General features: G+C 43.5%; 1 protein-coding gene and 2 pseudogenes across 1 annotated transcript; all 3 read right to left on the reverse strand.

Annotated features, from left to right (window-relative positions):
- Positions 1–379: 379 nt before the first annotated feature.
- On the reverse strand, positions 380–1,840 carry DCS_03342 (uncharacterized protein; the record flags this gene model as incomplete). Its single annotated transcript, XM_040800663.1, has 1 exon — positions 380–1,840. One exon carries the CDS (start codon positions 1,838–1,840, stop codon positions 380–382), a length of 1,461 nt encoding a protein of 486 aa, XP_040655696.1.
- Positions 1,841–5,806: 3,966 nt separating this feature from the next.
- On the reverse strand, positions 5,807–5,984 carry DCS_03343 (annotated as a pseudogene).
- Positions 5,985–7,220: 1,236 nt separating this feature from the next.
- Positions 7,221–7,520, reverse strand: DCS_03344 (annotated as a pseudogene).
- Positions 7,521–18,266: the final 10,746 nt, after the last annotated feature.

Below are 18,266 nucleotides of genomic sequence, written 5' to 3' on the forward strand. Positions count from 1 at the left end.
GAACAATAAAAAAGGTATCGAAAGCCGCGGCGTGGCAACCGGCCAGTCGTGAAAATGCTTGACCATAATTATAAATGCATGCACCAATTCGACCACGTACCAATCACGGTCTTAATCAGTAGCTGTCCGTCTAGAGTTGAAGCCCTGGCTGCTGCTTGGTCCATCATGTTAAATGGACACATCATAATACGACTAGCTTTGCTTCCCTGCTGGCGCAATTAGATGGTGGCTTCTTTCTTTTGCATGATAGAACAAGTTGATGATTATGCCACAAGAAAGGGGAGAATTCGAGACGAAGCGTGCATAAGGCCCATTTGGTAGGTGTCATTATTCTTAGTTCCTCCCTTCAGACTGCAACCAGCTGCTGGCAACACGACGGCTACTGATAGTGAATAGAGAACGGTAGTGTTTCTTTAACATCCCAATCAGTCTGCTTGGTAGCATTGCCAAATATCCGTAATGCGCAGATGACAATCTTATACTTTCCTGCAGGCGCATACTCTCCAGTGTCGAGCCTACCGCCCCACTGCCAGTTGTTATACAATCCAGGACTCAAATACTTCTTGGGGAAGCCAAAAGGCTGACCGATTGTCTTGAATCCCCAGTGTTCCACGGTCAGGTTCTTGGGCTGGCTCACCATAGGCACAATATAAGCCGATACAAGGGGCGTCCCAAGGGTTGGCTTCATAGCTATTGAAGGTAGTACCGCCGGCGTATTGTTCTTGCCGCCTGATGCCGGGAGTACAAAGAATTCGTTCGCTTGAATTTCAGCACGGGACGTACCATTGGCACGTGCGATCCAAGCATTCTCGGGCCTCAGAACCGTGGCATTACGAAGTGAGCCGGTAATACCTTGGTAAGATATGGATATTGAAGTATCATCCGTACTGTTGATAATAATCCAGCCAGACCAGTAGGGTAGGCGCTTGGTGTCGAGACCCAAAGGGGGGCTTGCTCGTACTTCGAAGGAAGATGAATCGCTGGGGTTCAAGGTAATAGAGTCTTGGTTGAAAGCTATACTTGCTGTAGCCCGTATCCTGGTAAGTTCGTTTGGGAACTGAGCAATACTAGCACTCTCATTTAGGGCGTATACAGTAATTGCTGGTATATAAGAAATCGTATATGTGATCGCCTTGTGACCAATATTACGAATTGATACCTTAACTGATGATAAAAAGTTATCTGTGTCATTAAACGATATTGCAGAAGGTTCCAGAATCGCTGTTGCAAAGGCTGCATCGTAGGCTTGAACGAGTCCACCCCCTTGCTGTGCTACTGGGGCATAGTAGTCGTAGAACCTTCGGCCATCGTGAAATAGCTGAGGTTTTGCAGTAGAGGATAGCAAGCTGTTAATTATTTTTCGATCCAATGTACCACGAGCCTCGGCGATGAGCGCAATGATACCCGCTACCATCGGCGTGGACATTGACGTTCCAGATAGTATTGAATAACCGCCCAAGGCCATAGGGTACGTAGAGATAATATCACCACCAGGGCCTCCGACTTGGGGCTTAACCTCCATATCCCAAGTTGGACCCCAAGTAGAGAATAGGCTAACAGCACCGCCAGTAGCATTATTTGGTCGAGAGATTAGATGATAATCCGACGAATTGGAGCTAGGCATCATTAGAGTAACCTTCTTACCGTGCGTTACCGCTTCGGTCCAATGTACTCCAATATCTGAATGTACCATACCAAAGGCAAGGATGCGATCATCAAAATATGTATCTACTTTCGCATTTACCGATGCTGGATCAGGGTATACCATGAAATACCTACCCCCCTTGGCCACAGCACTCCGCATTTGATGTGATAAAGGGCAGTGCTTGGTCGAATACATTATTAAGACAATCCTGTAGCTTAGGTCGGGAGTAGTATCAGGCAGCGTATCGCATGCACTACCATTCACGGAAGTATTGATCCCCAGAGGATATATATTGTTGGTTCGGTTCTGGGGGAAACTGGTAACAAGAGATCTCTTTCAATGGATTCAATTTGGTACGAAAGGAGGGAAAAGAGGCTGCCCCTAAGCGGCTACTTTTATCCTCTCTGTGATCGTGCCCCACACGATCACGTGATCCTAGTCTACTATTGGCCACTATATACATACAACACACACAGGCAGCTCTTTAAAAAGTGCTTAAATCCTACCTGCTCCTTCTACTCCCTATCGACCCAACCTTCGATACGTATATCTATCTGATTCGTAGATACTAGTCGTTCCAGTACCTTATTAGGCTGGACCTTTGTCATTGCGTCGGCTGGGTTATCGCTACCGTTAATCCAACGGATTTCAGATATCTCCCGTCGCTCGTAGCTCTGTCGTATTGCCATAATGTCAATCATTAACCTCTTCTCGGTTGTTGATCCTAGTTTAACTAGGCATTCGTAGAGCGAATACGAGTCCGTACACATAATAAGAGGGATAGTCGGTATCTGTAGTCGGCTAGCAATAGTATTGACTGTTTGGGTTAATACATAGCCCATATCCAACGCCGATACTGTACCGTATATCTCGGAAGCAAGTACACTCCTAGTAACTCGTTTACACTTGGTAGATGACCAATGTATAATGTTACCCTGTATTTTGAACTGCTCATCTGTGTGTTCCGTTTCGTTGGCCAATACAATAATATAGCCAATCTGGGAGGTTAAGTCTTGGTTATTGGCAAATAATCTATCCGCAAATATAAACATCTTCAGGTCCGTTATGGCTAATGGTAGAAATCGTAGTCCACGGTCCTTATGGTCTAATTGCCATTGTATGCGTTTGTTAAGTGCAATAATATCGCTATCGGTAGGTAATTGTGCCTGTGCTGCTACCGAATAGTCCGTTGCTGCCTCTGGTTGACAAATTGAGGCTAGGTAGGCTCCACGTGCCCGTTGTTGGATATATTGCTGGTTGCGGTCGGGATTATCTTCATCGACTAGTTGAAGGATATTTGCCTGACCTTTCTGGCGTGTATTGATAGTGCCGTTTTCAATACTAATCTGCAGACTATTAAAATCCTTAACGGATCCATCTGTTAGTATTGTCTTCGGCTTTGCAGTAATATTGTGTTTCTGTAGACTGTGGTCTTCTCTTTCCATAAATGCATTATTACCCAGTTGTATTGTATCATCAGTCTGCATGCCTATAATACCAATAGCTGTATTATCGGGACGTGATACCATTAGGCATGGGTCGTAGCTGCTTTGATCCATTTCTAGCTGTTCCCTATGGTGGTTCTGGTACGTAAGGAACCAATGTGCTCCGGCCTCTGGGATCCCGTATAATGGTCGCATAACGCGGAATATAGTACCCTCTGGGTACCTATTTTTAATTTCCCGAGGTGGTCTAGCTAGTATTTCGCGGTATAATGGTGTAGCTGATTGGGTATATGCCTGCGTAATGTCCCGTAGTGCTAGTTGGAATTTGTAATGTTGCTGTAGCATTGGGGCAATAGCCAATACCAGGCGCTGGCTACAGCGGAGGATAGTCGGAGACTGTGTTAAAATAAACCGTTTTTCGTAGTCACTATGGCCTTGTACCACTAGTCGGGATTTCTCAAACGGAATATCAGTAGCCTTATCCTTTATTTCCCGTACTAGTCGCAGGCCAAAGATTCGGGTCTTGTGTACCGTAGGGTCGAATTGGATAGGTATAATAATACTACGGCCAATAAGGCTATCGATTTTAGTAGCATCAGATAATTCAAACGGTTCGCCGGCAGTAGTAATCTTTCCCTGTGCACGTAACTGTAGGGATAATTCCCTGTCCTTGTGTTCTTTCTGCGATAGGAACGTATTATGCATATCCAGTATCTGTATAGTAGCAAATAGCTGTGCAAAATCCTCGTTATAGGATGTTTGCTGCCGCGTAGTCCGTAGAGGGTAACGACGTATTGTAGGTACTGTAACTGGTGTACCTAGTGTATTTGGCTTATAGTGTATAGTACCAGTTGCAGTACTTAGTGTATCTGGATTACGTTGTATAGTAGGTGCTGTATCTAGGTTGCGTTGAGTAGTCGTTACGGCAACTGGTGTATCTGCGTTACGGCGGGTAGTAGTTGCGGCAACTGGTGTATCGGTTGCCTCTACCGTACTAGAGTCTTCGTAATACGGTTTAACGCAACTATTCCGGAAGGTCGATATCTTAGTACCGATATCCACACGAATATTAGCGTTATCAACACCCATTACTTTATAAGGTCCGGTCCATCCCGCTCGTTCTGATCCTTTAGCCGTACGGTATACTAGAACGTTACTACCAATCGGTAGTAATAATGGTAGTACTGCAGTAGTATCGGGACCGTTACGGGCCCGTAGTGTACTATTTACCTTTGTCTTAGCATACATAGCCCGCAGTTCCCGCATTGCATCATCTAAAGCCTTTGCGCGTTTTACCGTTCCTGCTGAAGGTGGTGAATCCATATGCAGTCTTGGTAAAGCACCAAAAACAAGGAGTGTTGGCACTAGCCCATTAGGTCCTGCCGTATTATTTACAGCCTTTACAGCCATTTGTAATACGGCCTCCTTTGTAGCCAATTCTCCTAGTTCTTTACCTATAATTTGGTAGGCCCGGCGTAGTAGTCGGTGGTACCGTTCAATTTTACCAACTGACCAATGTGCCTCTGTCGGTACTTGGTGGTATATGATTCCCATTAATCGTGCTTCTGCCCGGAATGCAGATGCAGTAAAATTAGTACCCGCATCTGTAGTTAGTATATCAGGAGGTCCTAAGTATGTATCAATCCAGCATTCTCGTAACTTCTCCCAGGTAGCCTGTGGAGTTATATCGGGTAGAAATCTTGCAGCTTGAAATGCTGTTGCGGCATCTACTACATGAAGGGTTTTATTGCTATCCAGGTCCATAACATCTACGATAATGTTATAGTTAAATTCCATATCGTCCTTTAACGTAAATTTAAATCTAGTAGGTGCGTTCCCCTTGATTTGGCAATAGTGGCAGAATTTGTTCATTAGTGCAATCCGGTCATATTCGATATCGTTACCGGAGCGTTGCAGTAAATTGTATAATTTATTAACTGATGGGTGCCCAAATCGTCGGTGTATTTGGCGTATTTGTACATCTGTTAAATAGATAGCTGCGTTTTCTTCCGGTCTTAGTGAAAACCATGGGTGTCCCCATTTCCTAGTTACTGGTATCGTAATCTTGCCGGTCTTGGTGTATTTAACGATTTTATTCTTCTGTGAATTAAAGTATGCCCCTAGTCGGTCTAGGTCTCGTAGGCATAGTAGGAATGGTGTTTTGGTTCGCATAATATGGAATGTTATTACACCAATTGGTGTTTTGACTTCCACAGTACCAATAGATTTAATTGGTTCTGCATCTCCAAATTGTACAGTTACTTCCCCTGCACGTGTTTGGTTAAGTTGTAATGTAGTTTCTCGTTGCAGTGCCCGAAATTGGTTATACCCTCCAGTTGAGTGTTCCGCTGCTCCTGTATCTGGAAGAATGCCTTGGAATTGGTGGTCTGAATACCTGTCGATAAGGAAGTGTTGTACCTGGACTACTGTATCTGTAGTCTTAGGAGGAGGTACCCCTGATCGGTGTACTGTATAATTGCTGTATCTTCGGGTGTTACAGTACCTGTAGTGCATTCGTCACTATCGTCATTATCTGGTCCACCTTCGTATTCCGTAAGATATAATGCAAACTGTTGTGTATTATTGCCTGAGAATTTACGTTCCTGTTTCCATCGACTAATTGCGTGTTGTTGTTCCTCTAATGTATGGTTCCGCATCCAGCACCCAGTCTTGTTGCAGATATAACACTTTTTCTTCCACTTGTGTGGTGGCCTATTTAGTGTGCCTTGGTAGGTGCCCTGATTGGTGCCTTTGTAGGTGCCTCGGTTGCTGCCTTGGTAGGTGCCTTGGTCGGTGCCTTGGTCGGTGCCTTGGTAGGTGCCTTGGTAGGTGCCTTGCTTGCTACCTTGGTAGGTGCCTTGCTTGCTACCTTGGTAGGTGCCTTGCCTATTACCCTGGTTACGGTAGTTGTTATTATTATTATATCTCCGATTAATAAAATAGGTCTCTGTATGTTTTTCGTTATATGCATGTATTGATGTACGTAAATCGGCGTATAATGCCCTGAATGTTGTTGTAGGTCTTGTAAAAGTCTGTTCCAATTCCGGTACATTCCTACATGCCCGAATTACTGCAGCAATTAATATATCGTCTCCCATAAATCCGGGACCTAATGCTCGCTGGCATAGTTGTATTCTGTCCGTTAGTTCCCGTAAGATATCCTGTAAGTCCTTGCCTGTACTTGCTTCTTGGTTTCTGATTGCTGTAAATGTAATTGTTGACCATTCGTGGAAATATGCCTGTTTAGTAATATTTGACTCAAATTCCTGCTTAACTGCATCGTACATTTGCCCGAAAGTCCACTTTGATCGCACATGCCTTTGGACCCATCTCTGTGCCTTGCCTGTAAATACCTTTTTAAAAACTGCATAATACTGGTTTGGCTGTATTCCCGCCTCTTCACATACTTCCTGAAACTGTTCAACTGTATCGTCCAAAATATAATATAGTTCTCCCGAATACATATATTCTGGTTTCCACGCCTTTGAAAATTCCCGGCAATTCTTAGCATTAACTAGTGCATTCCCTCCTCGATATATCTGTAGTACTTGTGGTACTAAGTCTGTATTTTCTGTAGTTATAGTATTTGCTGGAATTGTATTTTGTTGAATTATTGGATTTATTGGAATTGTAGTTTCTGCTATATTTGTTGGAATTGTAGTTTCTGCTGTATTTATTGGAATCGTAGTTTCTGCTGTTCGGAATCGGTACGATGTATCGTATTGTATTTTCTCGGTCGGTCGTACAGTATCGTACTGTATATTATCGGTCGGTTGTATGGTATCGTATTGTGTATTATCGGTCGGTAGTACGGTCGATTGTCTTATTGTATCCCTTGAATCGGGAGTTTGTGGTACTGTACTGTTATCTGAGTTACTTACTGTATTACGACTTGGGTTATTAACAATAATAGTCGATAGATCTTGGTTATTGCTGTTATTAATTGTTTTATTAATAACGTTCCTAAAGAATGGTGAGCAATCTATAAGACAGCTCTCTAGATCTTTAGTATTCCATTCCAATAATTCTGTACTGTTAATTACCTGTACTAGCTGACGTGATATACCTGCGCGCATTGTGCCTGTATATATACCGTTATAGCGTAAGGCATTTCGGAGTAGTTTTCTTACCGTAGCATGGAGGCGTTCAAACATATCTATAGTCCAGTCCTTGAAATCTGTCTGGAAATCGATATATGCTGCTTCTGTTGATAGTTTCTTGTTCCGTCGGTAACTTGCAATAGCTCGAATAGCATAGGTATTTAAAAATGGTACTGATGCATCCTTGTTAGGGATTAAGTCAATATCGATATATTCGGCCTTTAGCAGCTTTGCAATTGTCTGATCGCAATCTGCACCCTCCAAAACGTATGCCATTGTTCTTTCCTGGTCTTCTGGTGTTGACCGTTGGTAGTCACTTGATGCGTCCATTGTAATTATTGTATTTATTGTTTTTATTATATGTATTTGTTTCTAATTGTTTTTCTGTATTGTGGTTTTATTCTGACTTGTTGTACTGGTACTGTAGGAAGTGGGGAAGTGGGTTACGTGTCCTTGTTGGAAGCGTACACTTATTGCGGGTTGTGCAGTATGACGTATTTCGGTGCGGGGTAATCGGAGGCAATGACGTACGGTCGTACTGGGATTGTTGGTTGTTGTGTGATATGACACTCCTAGAAATCTAGTAAATAGGTCTCTAGGCACAAGGTAAATATATCTAATGGCCTGAGGTGTAGACGAAAAGATAGTCTTTATCTTGTTGTAGCAATCAAACTCTAGGTATCAGGCCCGTCTGCTGAATTTACGAACGGATACCCGGTGAATCTGACCCTTTTAGTCGCGTACTGCTACCAGGCTTCTATGGTAGGAAACGGGTAGTAGTATCGTGATCCTCTTCAAGCCTTGCCAATCTGCGCTGTTCTTTACACACAGCACTGATTAGTGTTGGTTCGGTTCTGGGGGAAACTGGTAACAAGAGATCTCTTTCAATGGATTCAATTTGGTACGAAAGGAGGGAAAAGAGGCTGCCCCTGAGCGGCCACTTTTATCCTCTCTGTGATCGTGCCCCACACGATCACGTGATCCTAGTCTACTATTGGCCACTATATACATACAACATACAACCGATAAGGTCGGCACCAAAAGATACAAGACAGCCCTTGCCAAAGCAGCCACCAAGGTCTGGGTGGGTGAAATCGACCTAGGCAAGGTTAATACAGGCGCAAGGAGGACTATTTCATATTGCTTACACCATCATCGATAATCGCAATCTTGTAGCCCTTCCCAGTATACCCTTTTGCCCGAAGCATATCTATCTGGGTCATAACATGGGGGGGGGGGAAGTATCAACCGTCTGGTTAGTAAGGGTATGCTTATGCTTCCGCATAAACTTCCCAGATGGTTTCATGTCAGTCAAATCGGTCCTCGACTTGGGCGGGTGCAGCTGGAGCTGGCGGACGGGGAAATATTTAATGACGGAATCATATAGCTTCGCAATGTAAGCGGCAGTTTCGTATGCATTTCCTACGTCGTTAAACTGGACAGAAAAGCCCTTGAAATGCTTATATTTGTAGACGAATCGCAAAACTCCCACGTTCTTGGCGTACGACAGCAAGGGGGCAAACTGCTGGAGTGGCCAAGACCGATATCAGCTTCTAACTGGGATTAACCCGAATTATCTGAACGCAGCTTACTTTATTGCCCTCTACCTCAAAGACAAACGCATTAGGAATTGTCGGATCAGCGGCGGCCACTGCGCCAAGCGTCGTTAAGGCAGTGGCAGCAAGCCATGCGAGGATTGATAAGTGAATCATCGCCGACGTGATTTCCTCGTTCCCGTATCGGCTAGATGCTATTGCGATGAAATAAATAAATTGGTAGATACAGAACTATAATAACTCGGGGAGAAATTACAAATACACTGCATTGACTTGCAAGAAATTATTTTATAACAATATTCACGACTGTTTAAATATGCATAAAGGTAGTGTGTACACCTTCGTACAAACTATCTATAAACAACCTTAAGTGGGCCGGCTACCTGTATAGCTGAAAAGCAAGCATGGCAGTGCGCAAAATACATGAGCTGGGCAAATCTATTTTAAGACTTAGGTAAATGACTCGGAACAGATTGCTATCAGGAGGAGAGATAAGTGAATTGTTGCCTATGTAATTTCCTCGCTCTTGTAACGGCTAGATGCTCTTGAGATCAAATGAAGAAGTTGATAGATACTGCACGGTCATGGCTCGGTAAGCAAAAGAATGCATACTGCAACGACTTGCTGGAAATTATGCAAACATGCACATACTGTACATGAAGTCTGGGAGATAACTAGGATGCTATAAGAATGGACCCCTATTGGTTGTAAGCAAAAGGTTTAGAACATGGGAGGGTATGTTTATGGGCCTACTACGCCACCCTAATCCAACCGTGTCATGACCAAGTTCCGCACAAGCGACGTAAAGTACTTTTTGTCTCAGCAAAATTATTAGTGCAACAAGGTACCTACCATCCATCAACTGTGCCGATAATAGCCGCACCACATGTACAAGTAGCTGTTACGTGTAAGTATATAGGTAATACGGACATGTATATGCATTATATATGTGCCTATTACGTTAAGACAATACCGATAGGATAGGTGAGTGTGCTAAATGCTATAATTAGAGTACAAGTGCAAGAACTGTAAGTACTTGTACGGAGTACAACTACGCCAAATGTACTCAGTACATATACGAAGTATGTCGCGCCGACGCGTCAACAGGCCTGTAACGGGGTTAAAGTCCGGGTAGTTAGTTACGTAGCGGTGTCCACATCTGCGCCTATTTAAGCAGGCCCAGAGGACACCTTGTGGTTGGCAACACCATCATCAAGAAGAACACCAATAGATTGATTCTGACCCATCTCACGATCATTGATTCGTTGTAGCCCTAGTCAGAGCGGACCCCCTTTTCTCTCTGTTGCATTAAAGTACTTACGGAGTACAGCACAAGAACATTTACTGTAAAGGTACAGTACTCCGTACAGTACAGTCAGGATGGATGCGGCACTTATGTATTATTAATGCATTACCGCATTGGGATTGCACCCAATTTCAGTCGCGGCCCTGGCGGAGAGAATTAGGGGCAACGTTGGTTCGGTTCTGGGGGAAACTGGTAACAGGAGATCTCTTTCATTGATTCAATTTGGTACGAAGGGAGGAAAAGGAGGTTGCAGTAACGCGACCTACCTATCCCCTCTGTAATCGCACGGGGGATCCAATAGGCGCACGGGTACCCGTGCATCTAAGTAACATTATAATAATATTATGTAAGCATCATTTACTACTTACTTAACGCGTCGCGCGTACAATAAAACGCATTACTTATACAATATTATTATTACCTTTACAGAGTACAATAACTATACAATAAAATATAAATACATACATTCGATAATTATTTATCTGAATAAAACGCCTGCTGCTCCTTAACATCTTTCTTGCAAACCCTCTAAAGCTCGCCCATTCCTCGTCTACTTGGAAAGGGTTGTACAATAATCTCCTCAGCTACCTGGGCATCAAGACGATTATTCTCAGAATCTTCCCAATCCAAATACGCCATCATCTCTTCTTTGGTCCATTTTCTTGAGCCTGTTAGAGTCGTACAATGCTTTGTCATATACTTCCAGTCAAGGCACCAATTATATGCAGCTTTATTTTGTCGTAGTGTGTTACACTAATCATACGATTAGATGCATAAGGGCTCGGAATAGGTTTAGTCCGAGCAGACAAGGGAACAAAGCTTCTTGTCAGAGGCCACTGTGTCCAAGCAGGAAGAACACTGTGTCTAAGCAGGCCTACAGTGAGGAAGACGCTCATTAGAAAAAGACCACTATGGCCGGAATCTCTTTTGTAGATATTTTTCGATATACTGGATGAGCAGATTGGTGTATGCTTGGCTTGTGGTTATAGATAGCAAATTGGCTATAGGGTCGATATCGTAAAGACCAGGATATCTTATCAAGGCTTTGTTTTGCCAAAACTGAAAATTGGCAGGAAGTACTTCGTGTACTAGTCTTTCGCTGTCGTTCTTGTTCTCGAAAGGTATTCGGAGAGCAACGGCTGCAATTATAAGCAAATATAACGGAAATCCTTCCAGATTTCTCTTTTGTTGACCTTCCTGCTATAAATGCATAGCCTCGCGGTGCTGCCCATATATTAATTGCCTTAATTAAGGCATTTCGAGAGTTATAGCTACCTTCAGGAGGGAGACAGTCGTCTGGAAATCAATTAGGTACTGTAGTTGACTGCATTGTATATATACTTTGGTGTATTGAGTTGTAAGGTTATTTATTGTAAGATTATTTATTGTAAGGTTATTTATTGTAATGCATTTTATTATTGTATACGCGACGCGTTAAGTAGTAAACAGGCTTACATAATATGATTGTAATCTTAGGTGCACGGGTACCCGTGTGGCTATTGGATCCCATGAGTTAATATATACACACAATTCCTATTATCGGTCAGTAATCCAGAATAACAACCAAAAGTCAGAGGATGTTTCTAGGATAGGCAGCCGATGTCCAAGGGAATAAGGAAACGGTCTCTACCAGTGCAACTTGAATAATTATGCATATCCTACCTTGGCCCGACCTGAAATTAGGGGGAACAAGGACGATACAATCAACCAAGATATAATCCATACATTGTTATCTCCAATCCTTTCGACAGTTCCTGTGTGTTGTATGTATATAGTGGCCAATAGTAGACTAGGATCACGTAATCGTGTGGGGCACGATTACAGAGAGGATAAAAGTGGCCGCTCAGGGGCAGCCTCTTTTCTCTCCTTTCGTACCAAATTGAATCCATTAGAAGAGATCTCTTGTTACCAGTTTCCCCCAGAACCGAACCAACAGTTCCAGAGTAGTATTACTGTTTCCATTAACTGCACTATTTATTGCTAAAACTTGTGACAGGAAGAAACAGGAGACAACTACCTTGGTGATATTGCAGCCGTATTAGAGCCACCAATATTACAGGCCCAACCGATCGGAGAGAATTTGAATCACCTTGGATGATTTTACCTATAGTAAAAGGTTGGATAACCTACGTACTAACACTAGCTAGAAGTATTTACAGGGGATAGAACTCCCAACTACTTTAGCAACACTAGGATAGATGCCAGTCTTTTTGAATACTGATGGTATTTTCATATGTTTAATTGTGTTGGCTCGGTTCTGGGGGAAACTGATAGCAAGAGATACCATTTATTGATTCAATTTGGTACGAAGAGAGGAAAAAGGAGGTTGTGCAGTTGCGTCCTACTCATCCTCTTCGTAATGGCAAGGTTGCGATTTCGTAATCCTAGTCTAGGTTACTTTGCCCACGCATTCATTTGCCCTGTTCAATATATACACACAAAAAATCATTTTATTTACCGAACTTCTGACAATTATACTTAGGCATAGCCCAAGACCATAACAATCGCGCCTATTAACAGTTTCTCTCTATGTTTCAGTATTTACGTTATAGCGAAGCAAATTAGTGCATGAAATACTACTATAGGGCAAGATAACATAATAGGAAATTTGTATTATTCAAGCTATGTAATGAGCCATAGTATAGAGACTTCCCAATAAATTTTGCACAAGCATTCATATCTAACGGTACAATAGTATAATATTATACACTTCGCATACTGCATCAACCACAAAGGAGCGGATAAGCGCGACCGGAAAAATCATCAGGGGAAGAGGAACTAGGTTCAATAACAGGTTGGCCTGGTAGTGAAACGGTAAAATAGTTGTAATACGGTCCGGCTACAACCTGGCCGTAAACATATCGGAAGGGGTAGGCAAAGCCGGCCGCCAAGTACTTGGAAATACATCTCTTCGGGTTCGTAAGGTAATTTTCCATGAGTGGTATCGAAGCCGGATTAACAACACCTGTATCACAATCGAACGCGTTTCCATCGCCAAGGAAAAGAAAAGCCCCATTATCAACAAGTATACAGAAAGTATATACTCCAGTCGTTGGTGGTACATAGTAGCCTTGATCAACAAATGAAAAGTTATCTGTAGTTACTGGGACGTTGAATAATGCAACCGATCCGAATGAGATTCTGTTAGTAAGTGATTGTGCTATTGGAGATAGGCTAAGATAACTGTTTGGACCGCGTCCAGTGGCAGAGCCGAGACCAGAAACACTATTTTCATTTGGATAGTAGTATATATTAAATCCAGATGGTGAGCTGGGTGCACAAGAGGGTTGCAAGGTAGCAAGAACACATGCCCCCGTAGGAAATTCCGTAACGATCACACTAGTAGTACAGGGGTGAGTGCAGCCTGTTGCTGGTGTAACTGTTCGGGTACCGACTATACTTCCAGGGACTGTTGTTGTAACTATCTTATCTGGAACACAGAGGAGCGGATATGCGCGGCCAGTAAAATCATCAGGCGAAGAGTCACTAGGGTTAATAACAGGTTGGCCTGGTAGTGAAACGGTAAAATAGTTATAATACGGTCCGGCTACAACCTGGCCGTAAACGTAGCGGAAGGGGTAGGCAAAACCGGCCGCTAAGTACTTGGTAATACATTTCGTCGGCTCAGGGTAGAAATGTTGCATAAGTGGTATGGAGGCCGGATTGATAACACCTGTATCACAATCGAACGCGTTCCCGTCGCCAAGGAAAAAATAAGCCCCGTTATCAACAAGTGCACAGAATGTATATATTCCAGTCGTTGGTGGTACATAGTAGCCTTGATCAACAAATGAAAAGTTATCTGTATTTACTGGGACGCTGAATAATGCAACTGATCCAAACGAGATCCTGTTAGTAAGCCGTTCAGCTATTGGAGTTTGGTTAAGATAGCTGTTTGGACCGCGTCCAGATACAGAACCGAGGCCAGCAACACTATTTTCATTTGGATAGTAGTATGACTTAAATCCAGATGGTGAGCTAGGCGCACAAGAGGGTTGCAAGGTAGCGAGAACACATGCCCCCGTAGGAAATTCCGTAACGATCACACTAGTAGTACAGGGGTGAGTGCAGCCTGTTGCTGGTGTAACTGTTTGAGTACCGACTATGCTTCCAGGTACTGTAGTTGTAACTATTTTATCCGGTATACAGAGGAGGGGATAAGCGCGACCAGTAAAATCATCAGGCGAAGAGTCACTAGGGTTAATAACAGGTTGGCCTGGTAGTGAAACGGTAAAATAGTTGTAATACGGTCCGGCTAAAATCTGGCCGTAAACGTAGCGGAAGGGGTAGGCAAAACCGGCCGCTAAGTACTTGGTAATACATTTCGTCGGCTCAGGATAGAAATGTTGCATAAGTGGTGTGGAGGCCGGATTGATAACACCTGTATCACAATCGAACGCGTTCCCATCGCCAAGGAAAAAATAAGCCCCGTTATCAACAAGTGCACAGAATGTATATATTCCAGTCGTTGGTGGTACATAGTAGCCTTGATCAACAAATGAAAAGTTATCTGTATTTACTGGGACGCTGAATAATGCAACTGATCCGAATGAGATCCTGTTAGTAAGCCGTTCAGCTATTGGAGTTTGGTTAAGATAGCTGTTTGGACCGCGTCCAGATACAGAACCGAGGCCAGCAACACTATTTTCATTTGGATAGTAGTATGACTTAAATCCAGATGGTGAGCTAGGTGCACAAGAGGGTTGCAAGGTAGCGAGCACACACGCCCCCGTAGGAAATTCCGTAACAATAATACTAGTAGTACAGGGGTGAGTGCAGCCTGTTGTTGGTGTAACTGTTTGAGTGCCGACTATGCTTCCGGGTACTGTTGATGTAACTATCTTATCTGGAATACAGAGGAGGGGATAAGCGCGACCAGTAAAATCATCAGGCGAAGAGCTACTAGGTTCAATAACAGGTTGGCCTGGTAGCGAAATGGTAAAGTAGTTGTAATACGGTCCGCCAAAATTACCGAAAACGTAGCGAAAGGGGTAAGCAAAGCCGGCCTCCAAGTTCTTGGAAATACATTTCCGCGTTTGCGGGAGGTAATATTCAATGAGTGGTATTGAAGCCGGATCGGTAAAACCGGTATTACAGTCGAAGGCGTTCCCATCTCCAAGGAAAAAGAAAGCCCCGTTATCAGCAGCCACACAGAACGTATATATTCCAGTCGTTGGTGGTACATAGTAGCCTTGATCAACAAATGAAAAGTTATCTGTGGTTACTGGGACGTTAAATACCGGAATCGGTCCGAACGATATGCTATTAGTGAGCCGTTCTGCTATTGGAGTTTGGTTAAGATAGCTGTTTGGACCGCGTCCCGTTACAGAACCGAGGGCAGAAGCACTATTTTCATTTGGATAGTAGTATGACTTAAATCCAGATGGTGAGATAGGTGCACATGATGGTTGTAGTGTGGCTAGTATACACGCTCCTGTCGGAACAGAAACTGTAGTGACGATAACACTGGTAGTGCAAGGATGAGTGCAGTTGGGTGGCGGCGTAATAGTACTTGTTCCAAGAGATGTCCCTTCTACAGTTATTGTTGTTGCTTTATCAGCAACAGTAGTTATAATAATTCTTGTAGTGCACGGATGAGTGCAGTCTGTCGATGGCGTAATTGTACTCGTACCAACACGAGTTCCACTTACAGTTGTCGTTACTACTGTATCAGGAACCGTTGTTACGATGATTCTTGTAGTACAGGGGTGAGTGCAGTCTGTCTGCGGCGTAATTGTACTAGTACCAATACGAGTCCCACTTACAGTTGTCGTTACTACTGTATCAGGAACTGTTGTTACGACAATACTTGTAGTACAAGGATGAGTACAGTCGGTAGGCGGCGTGATCGTCCTTGTACCAGGAAGTAATCCGGACACTGTTATAGTTATAGCTGTATCAGGTGGTTGACTAGTTGTTACAGTAACAATAACGATTGTTGTACAAGGATGGGTGCAATCAGGTAGTGGCGAAATCGTCGCTGTGCCAGGGGCCGAACCAGAAACTGTAGTTGTTATAACCGTGCCTATAGCAGTCGTTATAATAATTCTGGTAGGGCAGAATCCAGTGCACCCTGGAGAGGGTATAACAGTACTGGTCCCAGCAGTTAGACCAAAGGTAGTTTCAGTTATAAGGCCTCCAGTAGGAGCTACAGTTATAATAATCTGTGTATAGCAGTTTACTATGCATCCAGATGTTGGTGGAATAGTACTCGTCCCAGCAGTTGGACCAAACGTAGTAATAGTGCTAAAGCCGCCTGTCTCTGTAACAATAATTCTAGTAGGGCAGAATCCAGTACACCCAGAAGAGGGCAAAATAGTACTGGTCCCAGGGGTTGGACCAAATACAGTGATAGTAATAACACCTCCGCTAGGTGCAACAGTTATAACAATCTGTGTAACACAATTTACTGTACATCCTGATATTGGTAGAATAGTAGTGGTCCCAGCAGTTGGGCCAAAAGTTGTAATAGTACTAAAGCCACCAGTAGCAGTAACAATAATCCGAGTGGGACAGAATCCGGTACATCCAAGAGATGGCAAAATAGTACTGGTCCCATCAGTTGGACCAAAGGTAGTTTCAGTAATAACGCCTCCACTTGGTCCTACAGTTACAATAATCTGTGTAAAGCAGCTTACTGTGCATCCTGATGTTGGTGGAATAGTACTCGTCCCAGCGGTTGGGCCGAACGTTGTAACAGTACTCAAACCGCCTGTAGCGGTAACAACGATCCTAGTAGGACAGAATCCGGTGCATCCGATCGAAGGTAAAATTGTACTAATGCCAGTAGTTGGACCAAAGGTAGTTTCGGTAATAACACCTCCGGTAGGTTCTACCGTTATAATAATTTGTGTATAGCAGTTTTCTGTACATCCTGATATTGGTGGAATGGTACTCGTCCCAGCAGTTGGGCCATATGTCGTAGCTGTGCTGAAGCCGCCTGCAGCAGTAACAACGATCCTAGTTGGACAGAATCCGGTGCATCCAATTGAGGGAAGGATTGTACTAATCCCAGTAGTTGGACCAAAAGTAGTTTCAGTAATAATACCTCCACTAGGGGCTATAGTTACAATAATCTGTGTAAAGCAGTTTACTATACATCCTGATGTTGGTGGAATAGTGCTCGTCCCAGCAGTTGGGCCAAACGTTGTAACAGTACTGAAGCCGCCTGTAGCGGTAACAACGATCCTGGTAGGACAGAATCCGGTGCATCCAATCGAGGGTAGAATTGTACTGATTCCAGTAGTTGGACCAAAGGTAGTTTCGGTAATAACACCTCCAGTAGGTGCTACAGTTACAATAATCTGCGTAAAGCAGTTTACTGTACATCCTGATGTTGGTGAAATGGTACTTGTCCCCGCAGTTGGACCAAACGTTGTAGTAGTACTAAAGCCTCCAGTAGCTGTAATAATAATTCTAGTAGGACAGAATCCGGTGCACCCAGACGAGGGTAAAATAGTACTAGTCCCAACAGTTGGACCAAATGTAGTGTCAGTAATAACACCTCCGCTGGGTGCTATAGTTACAATAATCTGCGTAAAACAGTTTACTATACATCCTGATGTTGGTGGAATAGTACTCGTCCCAGCAGTTGGACCAAATGTTGTAATAGTACTAAGGAATCCTGTAGCTGTAACAATAATTCGAGTAGGGCAAAATCCAGTACAACCAGAAGTCGGCAAAATAGTACTAGTCCCAGCAGTTGGGCCAAATGTAGTTTCAGTTATAATACCCCCAGTAGGTGATACAGTTATAATAATTTGTGTAAAGCAGTTTACTGTACATCCCGATGTAGGGGAAATAGTACTCGTCCCAGCGGTTGGGCCAAATGTTGTAACAGTACTAAAGCCACCTGTAGCCGTTACAATAATTCTAGTAGGGCAGAATCCGGTGCATCCGATCGAGGGTAGAATTGTACTAATGCCGGTAGTTGGACCAAAAGTAGTTTCAGTAATAACACCACCAGTCGGTGCTACAGTTACTACAATTTGTGTAAGGCAGTTTACTGTGCATCCTGATGTTGGTGGAATGGTGCTCGTCCCTGCAGTTGGGCCAAACGTTGTAATAGTAGTAAATCTACCGGTAGCTGTAACAATGATCCTAGTAGGACAGAATCCGGTGCAACTAGGGGAGGGCAAAAGTGTACTGGTCCCAGCTGTCGGGCCCAATGTAGTTTCAGTAATGATACCTCCACTAGGTGCTATAGTTAGGACA

This window comes from Drechmeria coniospora, chromosome 02 (assembly GCF_001625195.1).
Source record: "Drechmeria coniospora strain ARSEF 6962 chromosome 02, whole genome shotgun sequence".
In the NCBI taxonomy this organism is placed as follows: domain Eukaryota; kingdom Fungi; phylum Ascomycota; class Sordariomycetes; order Hypocreales; family Ophiocordycipitaceae; genus Drechmeria; species Drechmeria coniospora.